Source organism: Mastigoproctus giganteus, chromosome 9 (genome assembly GCF_048544385.1).
Source record: "Mastigoproctus giganteus isolate SK-2022 chromosome 9, ASM4854438v1, whole genome shotgun sequence".
Taxonomy (NCBI): domain Eukaryota; kingdom Metazoa; phylum Arthropoda; class Arachnida; order Uropygi; family Thelyphonidae; genus Mastigoproctus; species Mastigoproctus giganteus.
In genome coordinates this window covers 55871583-55887131 of record NC_143583.1, presented here as the reverse complement: position 1 = coordinate 55887131, position 15549 = coordinate 55871583, and the positions used below count along the sequence as shown (strand labels likewise).

The 15549-nt window shown below is 36.2% G+C and overlaps 1 protein-coding gene across 1 annotated transcript in view; it reads left to right on the top strand.

Annotated features, from left to right (window-relative positions):
* Positions 1 to 15549, top strand: part of LOC150080257 (FAST kinase domain-containing protein 4-like) — a 95349-nt gene that overhangs the window by 69845 nt on the left and 9955 nt on the right. The window contains exons 5-6 of the mRNA XM_090380668.1: positions 2515 to 2620; positions 13777 to 13891. Coding sequence (XP_090236794.1) covers positions 2515 to 2620; positions 13777 to 13891 — 221 coding nt within the window. The remainder of the gene's footprint in view (positions 1 to 2514; positions 2621 to 13776; positions 13892 to 15549) is intronic.

Sequence of the window (15549 nt, the reverse complement as noted above, 5' to 3'; positions counted from 1 at the left end):
TGAACCTTGGAAGACACCGACATTAGTGGAGAAGTTAGAAGACGGAGAGCCATCTACCATCACCTTCAGTGAGCGATCAGAGAGAAAACTGGATAACCAATTACTAAAAACAGTTGGCAAACCATAAGATGGAAGCTTTTTTAGAAGACTTTTATGCCAAACACAATCGAAAGCCTTTCAGATGTCAAGAGCAACTACTTATGTTTCACCGAACCTTTCCATTGAATTAGTCCATGAATGGGTAACATAAGCCAGAGTATCACCATTGGATCGACACTGACGGAATCCATGCTGACGATCGTTGATCAGACGGAAGGTTTCTAGGTAGTTTAAGAGTTGGCGGTTAATTGATTTCTCCATTAATTTGGAAAGAGTAGAAGTAATTGAATGGGCGGGATTTGTCACCCTTTTTAGGAACTGGCTGGATATGAGCAAATTTCCAAGCAGAAGGAAAAACACCTTTGGAATAAGAAAGTGAAAAAAGGCGGCAAAGAATAGGAGTAAGTTCAGGAGCACAGGTTTTGAGAACAAGCGGAGAAATACCATCAGGACCTGGAGCTTTCTTAGCATCAAGATTTGTCAAAATCGTTCTGACATCGTTTTGTGGTCTTCCATCAAAACAATGTCAAAACGATGTCAAAATCGTTCTGACATCGTTTTGATGGAAGACCACAGGAGGCATTGAATGGAGCGTGTTGGGAATGGTGGGAGGTGTTTTACCAAGATCATTAATACACGAGTTGGAAGAAAAATGGGATGCTAGCAGGTCAGCTTTATTCTTGGCTGAAGTGACAACAGAACCATCTGGTTTGGATAGAGGTGGGAGCAGAGATGGGCAAAAGTTGCGGCCAGTAGCTTTGGCAAGAGACAGAATGCTCGGCTACCGTTAGGGCAAGAAGCAAGTTTTCTGCTCTTAGCCTGTTCAAACTCTAGTTTGGACTGATTAATAACTGCTTTACAATTGTTGCGAGCTTTGGTGTACGCAGAAAATGAAACTGGAGGATTAGAAACAAGCCAGTTACAATATGCAACATTCTTCTCTTGAACAGCCTTAGCACATTTATTGGAAAACCAAGGTTTAGATAAAGGATGAGATTTTACAAGTGGAGTGTGAGATAAAGGATTCCATTCCTGCAAGAATAGTTTCTGCAAGAAGAGGTTGGTGGAACAGACTTCCATCCCTTGTAGTGGAGGTTGATAGCCTAAATAAGTTTAAGGCTCAGCTGGACAGGTATTTTGAACGAACAGAGGGGTGAAGTGGAAGTGGGTTTTTTTTTTTTTTTTTGGCTGATGCTGCATAAGCTTGCTTTCTTGCATCAAATGCCTCTACTAATGCTAATGCTAAAAGAATAATTTCACTGACACGATCTGAGCAAACGTTGACATCAGAAGTTTTGAAACAGTAATCCGACCAAGGAAAAGAAGAAAAGAAGTCTCGCAGGTCATCCCATTTTGCATTCTTGTAATGCCAAACAACACGAGATTGGGAATAGCCATGAGATAAAGGTTCCATTGGAGAAGAGACAATCACGAAGTTGTGATCTGAAGTGCTTAAAGGACCTCTCACTTCGACCGTGTACTTAGAAGGGTTGTTTGTGAGAAAAAGATCAAGCGTATTGGCTGTATGATTAGGATTGTCTGATATATTTGTAGGTAAATGAACAATCTGTGCAAGGTCATTAGTAATTGCAAAAGCCTCAGCATCCCTACCAGCTGGGTCGGTGTGACTAGAAAGCGGAAGCCAGCTGGAGTTGTGAACATTAAAATCACCAAGGAAAATTACCTCACTGTTAGGAAAGTTGGACTGGAGAAAGTGAAGTTGCAAAGAGAGGAAGTCAAAGAGTTCCAAGTGATTAGTGGAGTTGGGAGAACGGTAGAGACAGCAGATGAATTTGACACAATGAGGTAAAGAGATTTTAAGCCAGAGAAGATCGAAGAGAGGAGATTCCAAATTACAAATTCTCTGACAGCGAATATCGGAACAGACATAATGGATATTACTTCTGGTATTAGTATAACTTGCAGAAACAAAATCTGTTGAGTATAATGCTTTTGTCTCTGTTAGACGTCAAAATTGTGCATACTAAAAGTGTGTCCAGGTAAATCTGTTAGATTTTTTTGACCCAGCATGAATTGATGAGTATGAGTAGTAGATATTACCCAAAAATGTTTTTTTAGAAAATATTAATGAATGTACAGTATCATAGAAAAATTGCCAAAATTGTTTCAGAAAAGCAGGAGATATATTACTATTTCCTTCGCATGATAAAGCTTTCATTTTGGACATGTTCATGCAATCAGATTGAATTATTTGTGAGTTCCTAATATAATAGTAAAACATCCAGTGTTTACTGTATGACTCTTATTTTACAATGCAATTTTAATTATTGGTTCCTTTCTTTTATTAAACTGAGTATTTTATATTCCACTTATTACTGTTACAGTGTAACATAGAATATTTTCAGAACTGTTTACTAAACTTGATTTTTATTCTTTTATAATAATACATTTCAGCAGCAGAATTTGTTATAGATGATAATGAGAAGCCAGTTCAGCTATCTCAGTTAAATAACACAAGTTTTAGTGTAGATGCACTGACATTACCTGAGGGATTCAACAGGTTAGCATTTGAATTATTCAGTTGTGTAAATTAGTGATATTTTAAGTAAGGAAAAATTTCTATAAACTCCTGCAATCTTAAATATAAAACAGTTAAGGAATATTCAGTTAACTGTAAAAAGTACTAGGATGTAAATTATAGTGATTATTAAAGAAATATGATTATTAGTGGTGGTACTACTTCCACCAGTTAATTCATTGTTAACTGGTAGTAGTAGTACAGGTGCAAGGAAGCTAACTTATACAGTATTTGGGGGGGGGGGGTATTACCCACTTCATCTGTCCATTCCCTCTAATAATATGCTTAATCCTTCCTTAAATTTATTCAGATTAAAAGTAAATTTTTGCAGATCTATCCTACAGCCATTATTTTTCAATTTAAGTGTATGTCTCCTTGTGTGTTGTCCAAGAAAAAGTTAGAATACCATCATCAAGTTTACTCAATACATTTAAAGCCTTAAGCACTTCAATGAGGTCTCCTTGCAAGTACTTTGTGTCCAAGTGCTGCAATTTGCTGAACCAAAATCGTTTGTAGTAAGAGTACCCCTTTGCATTCTTGTCTAATGTGGTTTCTCTTCTCTGCACCTGCTCTAAGAGATCTAAAAGTTTCTTAAAATGATGCTTCCAGACCTGTATGCAGTACTCAAGATGTGGCCTAATCATTGCCTTATGTGGGATAATTGCCTCCTTGTGCCTGTGCATAAGGAGGCAATTATCACTGACAGAATTCCATAAGCTGTTTTACCAACCTGTCTGCAGTGCTCAGAGAACTTCATGCTAGACTGTACAATTACTTCTAGGTCTCTTTCGCTCTCCACCACCTTGAGTGTGGTACCACCTAATTAGTATGCCATTCTTAGATTACTGCTGCCCATATTCAGTTCAGTACCAGTGTTCAACCTCGCTTACCACTTAGCCCATCTGCCTAATTTTCTAGGTCTTGTTGCAATAGTATGCCTTGATTCCTGTCAGATCAAGTTGCCCTATAGAATCAGAAATTACAAATTTTGAACCTATTATAGTCATTTATCAGAAAGCATATTAGAACAGGAATAAATGAAATAATAAAAGTACTCTCCGATAAATGCAAGCTACTACATTTAGATAGCAGTTATTCCAGAATAATATATCATTTGATTAGCACCAAACTTATAGTAATTAATAAGTAAAAAAACACCAAGGTATTGTCCCTCTGAGCAGTAGTGATAGACCTTTAGAACAGCTTATAGTGTACTGTAAATGATATACAGGAACATTGCCATTGTGGACAAAGTGGCAGTTATGCCATTGTATAAAGCAGCAGTTAGGCGACTTCTCGAATGTTGTATGCAGTTATGGAAACCCAATTTTACAAAGTTGGTAGATTTGTTGCTTAGAGTGCAGAGAAGAGCAGTGAGGTATTCTTACCAAACAAAACAAAAACAGAGGTTGTGTAAATTTCAGAATCAGGAAAACTATGCATCGGTGTGATGACCTAATTAAAGTGTTCAAAACTTTAAAAAGCTGATGGCATCTTTACTCTTGATAAGACGAAACACAAAAGGAAACATGGGAATTTGCCTTCAGCTGTAGAATAATTTGATTGTTGGAATAAGCTTCCATTTAGTTATGCAGCAGTGGGTAGTTTGAATAAATTGAAATGTATGAAGCAATTAAAAAAGATGGGCAAATGTGTGTAAGCTTGCTTCCTGACATTTTGCTAATACTAAGTTTGGGTATAGAATATATGATAGTAATATTTCACCCATTGGGCTTGAGATAAAAATTCCAGTGAAAATAAAAAATATAAATTTATTGTTAAGAGCTGCATACTTAAAACATAAATATTAATTATACATAATTGTAAAATGTATAGGGTTAAACCAAGGAAATGCACATAATGACATTTAACAAAAAACAATGTGCCACAGTTAGCTTTCAGTGGCAAAATTCTCTTTCTCAAAGGTAGAATTACTGGGAGTAAGTATGAACCTTTATTCCAGCCAGCTATGCATGTTGGAAAGCATGCAACCATTAAATGAAATGAACAGAAATATAAAGCCAGTGGTATCTTCCAAAAAAGATCAGTAATATCAGTCATACAGGTGAAGATTCGCACTCCTCCCAAAATTGTAAATTATTCCAACATAGCAAGCGTCAGGTGAGATTTAATACTACCCCAAACTTCTGTTCATTTTATACCTGTTATTGTGGATGTGGAGAGTTTTAAGCCAATGATAGCAATGCTGATCAATTGTTTTCTTACTGAAGTGACCTTTGTGAAGGTCAGTTTGGTTATGTACTTGTCAAATTACGTAGCCACTGCTAACTTCCAAGTTATCATTACAAACGGCATTTACATGTTCCCAAAAGATCTTTTAGCCATCTGTTTTTCTTGTCAATGTGGCTCTCATATTCTGGGTTGAAATTTATAGACTACTACATTTCTCATCATATGCTGGGTACACTGGAGCCTCTGGCAAAAATTGGCTTACTGTGAATTTATTTTTTTGCAACATCTTTGCAATAGTCTTTGACAGACCCAGACAAAATGATATATGGGTCACATCACAATCAGTATAACAGTGATTCCAAAGTCTTTCCCCTCTTATTTTCCCCATTCTTCATCTGAAAGTTCATGCTAATTAAAAGGTTTTTTATTTGCAATGTTTGGGCTAAAATATCTTTTATGGAATCAAATTAGTGCCTTTCATGATGCTGATTTAGCATCGGTTGTCCACTTCATTTGGAAAGGTGAACAAAGTGATCCTCACAATGCTTACATCATTGCTACAGTAAGAGATCAGTAATAATACCATTGGCTTAAGGTTTTTCATAACCACAATACCATGTATAACATTAATAGGAGTGGGCATGTTAGAATTCACGTCCATATTTATAGCCCTATTATTGCAAAATGATTTGTAACACCTGGGAGGTGAGGGAACAGTGATCCTTGACCACATGAATGCTGCTATCGATCCTCTTGCAGAGTGAACTTGGCTGTCACCTTTCTATTTTTCTATTTATAACATTGATTTATGATCATATGGTTTCCCAACATGCTTTGCTGGTGGGTATAAACCTCAGTAAGAGCCTTCCTCCCAGTGATTTTGAATGTTGAGAAAGAGGAAATCCAGCCTCTTTTTAGTTAAATTTTATTACATATCTTTCCCAGGTTTTTAACTTATATTAATTATGTTTTAGTGTAAAAACTCTTTGTTTCAAGTACACAGTTTTTAACAGTAAATGTTTTTCTAAAAATCCAGTCAGAGTAAAATAGAACTATGTTGTGTTCTGTGCAATACAGTTTTATTTCACTCTATTATTTACAGTATCATTTTAACCATGAAGTATGGCAGGCTTCTAGTAGGGTGCAGAAGAAAGTATAGACAGAATTTCATTTTTCCACCATCAGAGCAAGCAATTTGTTCTTGTTCTTAAGGGTTTACGTATTAGCATTAGTTGAGGCATATGATGCAAGAAAGCAAGCTTATACAGCATCAGCAAAAAATAAAAAAAACCCCTTCCCCTTTCACCTATCCGGTCATTCCGAATGTTTGTCTAGTTCAGCCTTAAATTTATTTAAGCTATCAACTTCCACAACAACAGATGGAAGTCTGTTCCACAAATCAAACACCCATTGGCTAAAGGCAAGCTTCCACACATTTATCATACAACTGTCTTTCCTCAATTTGAATTTATGCCCTCTGAGGTGATTATTCTGAGCAAGAGGAAGAATCCCATCTGCATTGAGCATGCTCAAACCATTCCAGGCTTTATACATTTCAATCAGATCACCTCGCAGGTGCCTAGTTTCCAGACGCTGTAATTTGCAAAACTTAAGCCTTTCTTCATAAGAGCAACCCTTTGTTCCATTCACTAATCTTGTTGCCCTTTTCTGTACTCATTCCAACAGCTCTACATCCTTCTTGAAATGAGGCTTCCTGGCCCATGTACAATACTCAAGGTGTGGCCTGACCATTGCCTTATACAAGGGGATAATCACCTCCTTATCCCTGCTAGAAAAATTCCTGTATATCATTGACAAGACACCATGAGCTACTCTTGCAGACTGTCTGCACTGCTCAGAAAACTTCATATCTGCCTGCACAACTACCCCCAGGTCCTTTTCATTCACTATCACTGTCAGTGTAGTACCACAGAGTTGATACGTTACTCTGGGGTTACTGCTTCCCATATGTAGTACTTTACATTCGGCAATGTTAAACTTCATTTGCCACCTCTCAACCCATCTGCTCAACTTTTCTAGATCCCGTTGCAGCAGTGTACTGTCATTAGTATCATTAACAACCCTGCCAACCTTTGTATCGTCTGCAAACTTGGACATTAAGCCTGATATACCATCATCAATATCATTTATAAATACGGAAAACAACAATGGACCCAACACTGAACCCTGAGGGACTCCATTAATAACATTAGTCCACGAAGAGCATTGTCCATTGATTACCACTCTGTCTTCTCCCACTCAACCATCCCTTTATCCATATCAGCAATTTGCCTCCAGTGCCACACTGCTCCAATTTGTGCAACAGTCTTCCATGTGCAACAGTATCAAAGGCCTTTCTAAGATCCAAATATATTGTTACTATATCCCTGATATGCCAAAATTACAAAACCACATAATATCCTCAGAAGAATGAAGAAAAATAGTTATATTTTTTTAATTATTTCAATTTAAAACTTTATCTGGGGACAGCGGTGAAGTAGCAGGAGTGGCACATAAGAAAAGAAAACATAAAAGGAAGAAAAAATGCATGCTATTGTACTGTAAAAAGTGATTTGTATTTCATAGCCTTGGTTATTATAGTTGACTTCATTGGTGCTGACCGCTTCTCGTATTCTGTCTTTCTCCTTTATTGTGTTCACCAATGGCACTAACAAATCTGAATTCCACGCGATACTTGTTAATGTTTGCCCATTTTCATTCATCCTTATTATTTTAATTTTCTGTTCCAATTCGATCGCTTTCCTTTCATTGATAGATTTAATAGTACCGCTGTCATTTATTCTCTTAGTCGGCACCATGATAACAGTCAAAATTAAATTTTCTGAAAAGAACTTTTTAGCATTAGCATTAGTAGAGGCATTTGATGCAAGAAAGCAAGCTTATGCAGCATCAGCCAAAAAAAAAAAAAAAAAACAAACCCACTTCCACTTCACCCCTCTGTTCGTTCAAAATACCTGTCCAGCTGAGCCTTAAACTTATTTAGGCTATCAACCTCCACCACAAGGGATGGAAGTCTGTTCCACCAACCAACCACCCGCTGGCTAAAGGCAAATTTCCACACGTCTATCCTACATCTGTCTTTCCTCAATTTGAATTTATGCCCTCTCAGGTGATTTTCTCAGGTGATTTTTCCAATTAAGAATCATAAAAATCCCCTTAATTTTAATGCTAATTACTTAAAATTTAATGGCATCCCCTTTAAGGTGCCAGGTCCAAATTGCATGAAATCTCACAAATAGAGACTAAACCAACTACAATAAAATAAAAAACCAACTTCACAGGGTTAAGGCGAAAACTCACTATTATCACCCCACACAAGCTCACATTTTACCAAAACACATTTCTAGAGGTCACTGCTATAAAACAATAAAAACAATTTGCACTTTTAGGGGTTACTGGGCTTTTTTGTTAGTGCATCTAATTATAAACAGGTAGTAAACTCTTATTGCATTTGTGATAATACCAATAGCTGGAATTCTGTGGGTTTTTAAGTTATTATAGTGAAATTGTGTCCACTTCACTGAAATCTTCAGTCATAAAAAAATATATAAATAACATAACATAAGTCCGAACTCTAAGTCAGGGACTTGAAAAATATTCAGGAACCTATGTAAAAAGTAAAGGCGATAGATAAAAAAAAAAAAAAACTTACCATGTACTACTCGTGTGTCCAATATGATGCTTCCCTTCATTTTTTATGATGTCGATTTTAAATCTAATAGGTTCTGTTTTCAAACTTTTGAATAATTTCAAGTTTTTGTTTAATTCTCTTGCATTTGCCCATTTTTGCAATTTCTAAACAACAAAAAAAAAATAAATAAATAAATAAAAATATATATATATATATATATATAGATAGTTACTATAAAAAAAATTCCAACATTCCTGACAAATAACAAAACAAAATTTGTCCTTTTGCGACGTGATGGAACACGACAATTGACGCACTAAAATAAACTAAACATGTGGTTCCCCCACTTTTTTTTAATGACTCGCGTGAAGACAGCAGGGGTTGCAAGGTAATAGGAACAATAATCTCCTAATGACAACTTATAATGCCGCTTCTTGTCGCTTATTTACAACTTGCAAAACATAACTATTCTGGTTATTACTTGAATTTTATGATTTCTGGTTGATTTTTTTTTTTTTTTTTTTCTGAAGTCTTAAAGTGTCCCAGTTAATCCGATCCTGGTAAATCCAGTGTCTTGCTGTGTATATATATATATATTTGAATAATGAACTAGATAAAAAATACACTGAAAGAAGAATTGAAAATGGTAATAAAAGAAATAAAGAAATTAAACAATCATCGGAAGCAGCAAAATGCATAATCCTCTACATGATGCCCGAAATATAACTAATATTAAATTTAAAATCAAAACTAAAGCCAGTAGCATGGCAAAAGTGTTGAGCGAAAATAATAAATTAAACAATAATTAAATCAACAAGGAGGGAGAAGAAAAGGTAACAAGACTAAAAATTGTAGCAGAACCTCTCCAAATAATTTAGAAATCCAATTAAGAATCATAAAAATCCCCTTAATTTTAATGCTAATTACTTAAAATTTAATGGCATCCCCTTTAAGGTGCCAGGTCCAAATTGCATGAAATCTCACAAATAGAGACTAAACCAACTACAATAAAATAAAAAACCAAATTAACAAAAAATAGACTGCCCATCTATAGTTCTTTATTTATTTGTCTATATAATCTGTTTCAACTTACATTGTTGTCAGTGGTGTGGCTGTACTCTGGAGTGCTAGTCTGTCTGTTCTATATTTTATTTTTCGCTGCATAAGGACCACCGCTATTCAAATTCTCTGCATTGGTGGTTCGATCCAGGGATCAGAGGGTAGACTGATCCTTCGATCGGTTTGCCATTGCAGCGATTTGTCTAACGATTGAAATGCATTGATTCTCTGACCATTATTGGCCTTGTCCTCTGTAGATATGGGGCATAATGGTTAGTCTGTTTTTGTTAATTTGGTTTTATTTTATTGTAGTTAGTTTAGTCTCTATTTGTGATATTTCATGCAGTTTGGACCTGGCACCTTACAAGGGGGTTGTCGTTAAATTTCAAATAATTGGCATTAAAATTAAATGGATTTTTGATTCTTAATTGGATTTCTAAATTATTTGGAGAGTTTCTGCTACAATTTTTAGTCTTGTTACCTTTTCTTCTCCCTGTCGATTTAATTATTGTTTAATTTATTATTTTTGCTCAACAGTTTTGCCATGCTACTGGCTTTAGTTTTGATTTTAAATTTAATAATAGTTATGTATGTATATGTGTGTGTGTGTGTGTGTATATATATATATATATATATTATGAGTTATATGATGTATTCATAATCATTAATATATGGAATTTCTGGGCTAATGGCATTACATTGGCAATGGATATGTTATGTTCATAATGTAATATATACATGTACCATATTATTTTGTTAAATATATGTATTAGATTATGAGGAAGATTTTTATAAAAGACATATCTATATAAATCTATAGAGAACACATAGATGAAATTGGTTACATTTACACAAAGGATAACATACAGAAACTTATCGCAGTATACCTACAATTTGAGTGACTTTTTTTGAGGTCAACCATTCAAATTGAAAGGATAAGAGGTTCTCTGTTTCTGTAATGATCAATATACACTATTCACTATGGCAAAATCAATTTTGAGGTTATATAACAAATAATAGAATTTTGGATTATATGAAATATAGAAATTAAGAAATTTCGAAAACATATAATGCATAATACACATTGAACATCGTTGATATGTTAAATGATGATCAGTGTATTGAAGATGCCCTCCAACATCTCACCACTGCAGCTAGCACTGCTACTACAAAATACTTCCTTGTCATAGCAGCTGTTGATTTCACTGGAGCATTTGACAGGCTCTGGTAATCAAGCATCCTCATCTGGCTTTAACAAGCTCAGTTTCTGCTAAATTTCTATCAATGCATTCCAAGCTACCTCTCCAACATAAGAATCATGGTATCATCTCTCTACTTGAAGGTTTTTATGCCCCATATATAGAGGCTGTCAGGGCTCTGTATTGGGCCCATTCCTATGGACTATCGTATTTTGATGAGCTCCTTGGTTTGGATGGCTGAGGGCTCCAGAGCTTCTCTTGAGGTTTCGGCTAACAACTCTCGGGATTCTCCAGTATTGGATTAGCCAGCATAACCTTCTTATTCCTGCAGCCTTTAAAACACAATCCATCCTTCTGAAAGGATTGCTCCATCAATGCCACGACAAATCAAGATTGATGGACCTACCATTAAGTTTGGAACCCAACTCAAACATCTGGGTGTTACTCTCAATTCCAGACTATCATTTTTACTGCACCTGCAATATCTACAGACAAAAGTAAGAAAATAAAATACACTGCCCTTGTGCTTCAACTGGCACAACCCATCACTTCTATATAAAGTTATAATCTTTCCTGTGATCACTTACACTGCAGGGGTCTGGTTTACCTGGACTGTCATCTATCAAAACCTAAGAAAACTGTGTACCATCCAAAGAAGCATCCTTCTAACAATTATCCATGCCTGCTGTATGATGAGCACCCCAGCCCTCCAGGTTGTTGCAGACATCCTCCCCCTTGACCTGGAGGTTATTCATCGTGGTGTTCACTTTTGTATCTCCAGGGCTTCCCTACCACTGCTATGGACTTCACTATAGACCTCACTGTTGATCCCAAGTTTGAGGAAAAGTGCCTTGCTGCATTTCTGCTTTAGACTTGGCAGACTGGATGGATGGACTCAACCAAGGGTCATATTACGAAAAAGTGTATCCCTAACATTAAGTCTTTCCTAAGTATCTTGCTGTTTACTCCTGGCCTTCACACCTCTTTTCTTCTAATGGGGCATGGCTCCATCAGCTGTAAATTGTTCTTCCTGGGTACCCCAGAAGATCCACACTGCCACTGCAGTGGTATTGAGGATTAGGACCATATCGTCTATGAATGTTCCTCCTGTGAAGACTTAAGATCCATCGTATATACCACCATTCAAGGCATTCCTCCACAGACAGGAACACCTCTTCTTAAATGATAACTACTACAAAGCCTTCTCATGATTTTCTCAGGATCTGTTTCTATGGAGATTACTAATCCCGCATCCTGGGTCACTGGAAACTTCCTCCTAATTCATAGGATCCCTCCACTGACCTTCTCAGGCATACACATTGCTGCCCCAACCTAGACCTCTACTACTTCCTACACCTGTTGTAAACTGGAACAGACTATTCTTCCTGCATTGTCTCTCTGGAAATATCACTATTTCCTGCACCTGACTTCACTTTCTGGACTTGTTGAACAGTAGACATCCCTTATTAGACCACTCTCAGCCTACCCCTGACTCTAATCTGCCCTGCCAGAAACACTAACACGAATGACCAGCTAACTCTCCATGATGGTAGGATCATGTTAACCTATATGGGTAGGATTTATCATGTGAATAAGCCAATCCTGCATCTCCCAGGGTAGGAGCCACTAATCCTGCATATGCTGGATAGGATGACCTTGCTAACCCAGCCACATGGCTGGGTAGGAATTTGTGACTGCCAGTCCAGGTACTTTCTGGGGGTAGAATGTTGCTAACCCAGTCCTAGAACTGGGTAAAATTCAGTGGCCTAAAACCACTCCAACACTGATTGGCAACCTCACACAGCACCCTTGCTGAATGTCTTTTCCTTGCCCCCTTTTCATGGCAAGGGGAATTCCTCCCTGGGATTCCCCTTGCCATTTTCACATGGTGGAACTAATGTTCCACTGATAACTGGGGGCAGAAGACCATCTACATCCCCTCACTTTTACTTTCAACCCCTTTATTCTTGCATACACCCTGTAGTTCCCCTGCACATTACCCTCTTTTTCTTTTTTTTTTTATAACTTGGTCTGTGTCCAGGAAGCTCAGGTGACCCTGGTGGAGACCAGCCAGAGAATAATGTTCACCCTGGACACAGTGGTGTATTTGGGCAATGTGGAGCCCTGTGGCCAAAAGCCAGAACACAACAGACTGAAACACAACACTACACACGTACAACACAACACTTTTTTGACTTTACAGTGGTACTGTATTTCTTCACAAGAGTACTTATGGCACAGATGTGGGAAACCACCGGTGGCACCTGACCCAAATGTACACTGTGTGCAAAACCTGTATACAAATTTCATACCCATCTATTCTTCATTAGAAAACATAACTGGTATGTGCTCATTGGTTAATGAACTGTGGATATTTAAATGCAGCATATATACAATTGTGGGTAGCATGCATGATTTTTTAATAACTCACTTGCTACTAGTGCACATGCTTGTATAACCATCTATGCTTGCTACACAGAAATGCATAGATACTGCATTTAAATACCTGTAATCCTATAACTTTTGAGAATTGGATGATTGTTGATTTGAAAATTGGACTTAAAAGTTTGTGAAACGCTGTGTTGATATAAAACATGGCTCCTCAAGAAGTTTAATTTATGGCCTGACTGACGTGAATAACGTTGAACATCATATAGTAACTTTTTTGTCAGGAGCAGAAGAAGACTGTTTTATCCTTAAATCATTGTGATTTTCCATGCTGAGTTTATGGGTGTTCAATAAAAAAAAAAATCATATACTTATTTGTGTATTTTCTAAGGACCAGTTATTTTTTCCCTGGACAAGGACCAGACTTATAGACCACACTTTGGGAAACTGAAAACATTTTTATTCATAATAAGTTCAGGAATCACCTGAAGTTATGACAAAGTTGTGGGATATGTGTCTGCATTTCTACTCTTAATGTTGAAAGAATTTGAAAATAATTGTTTTTGTATATTTCAAATATTTTTTATTCAAAATTATAGTATTTTTTTGTTATGTTTATAAAATATTCTATGAATGATTTCTTATAGAATTGCAGTACTTGTTTGGGGCTTTAAAGATATTACCATAAATTCCCAAGAGGTTATTGGAGCTAATGCACTTGCAGTAAAAATTTTAAGAAAATTAGGTTATACTGTTGTTGAGGTATGTGTGTGTATATATATATATATATTTTTTTTTTTTTTTTTAATTGATTTTTTTTTTTTTTTTTTTTTGTTCATACACTCATGCACAATTTGCATATTAAATGTTTTTTAAGTACAGTAGGCCATTGTTATAACACGGTTCACTTTACGCTGATTTCACTATAATGCTATCACAACTCACTATAACACTCTTTTACCAGCATACAGATTGCATTTTTAGCATGTTTAACAAAAAAAACGTTTCATCTGATGTAGTCAATAGCTTGATAATGAATAGCAAAACAGCAGTAAAATGTTTCTCACGCCGAATTGAGAAATTTTCCCTCACACAGTGAAATTTTCTCCCACACTAATTTAATTTCAGTACAGTAACTTGTTACGTAGTTTCAAGATCAACATTTTAAAAAATTATCAAGTATATTGCTTGTAATATTTGCGTTATATGCATTTATCCAGAGTCCATCACTCAGTACAGTTTTAGACATTGTCCTTAACGGACAGTTTACTCGGACATTGTATCAAAATGAAAAAGCAACAACATCTAGATACAGTACAAAGACTACAAATGTAAGAAAAAGACTGAATTTGAAAATTAAATTAGACATTTTGAAGCCATTCGATTCTGGTCAACAACAAGTAGATGTGTGCACTAATTAATTTTAACAGCGGGAAAAACAGCTGTTTCACTGGCGCCTCCGTAGCCAGGTGGGCAGGAGCAGCAGTGTGTAGCACACGCTTCTTGATTAGACCGGAGATTGAGCCCGTGACCACGAAATACGGAGGATGTGGAAAGGTCAGGAAATGACCACTGCATATCCCCGAAGCAATATGGCCTTAGTTGCTAATGCTCCTAAAAACCAAATAACAACAACAGCTGTTTCACTGCAAGCAACTAAGGCTAGGCTGGCTATTAGGATTGAAATGGAGAGACATCTAAATAATTTTATTGAAAATAATATCCAATGCAGAATTGTAACTGCATTATTATTAAAAAAAAAAAAAAAAAAAAAAAAGTGGAACCATTTAAAGCTAGAAAGGGCTGGTTCGATAGATTTAAAATCCAGGGAGGAGCCGCAAGTGCAGATCAAGAAGGAGCCAAAACTTTCAAAAAAGAACTTGTTAAAATTATTGAAGAGGGGTGTTATGTGTTATACTTCTCAACAAGTTTTTAACTTAGATGAAGCAGGACTTTTTTGGAAACGAATGCCTAAAAGAAGTTTCATATCGAAAGAAGAAAAAAAAAACAGGCCAGGTTTCAAAGTGGCGAAGGATCGGTTGACTTTATTGTTGGGCGGTAACATTGTTTGGGATTTTAAATTAAAACCCCTTGTAGTTTAGCAGGAAGAGGGCCAAAGTACAACCAAAAATTGACACATTTTTATGATTTTAATTGCCATTTTAAGTTTAATTTTGGTGATATACGTAATGTAGTTAGTTACCACACAATTATATACGTGTGTAGTGTGTAATGCAGAATATTTTATATGTACAAATATTTGAATATTAAATATTTTGACTGCCATTTGTGCATCTTTTCACTACTGCTTATTATTGATTAGGAAATATCCTGTGGCACAAACCACAACTCACAAATACGTATGTTACCTTATGGGAATACGGAGCTCACTTAGCAGTGTTTTTCAGAACGAATTATCA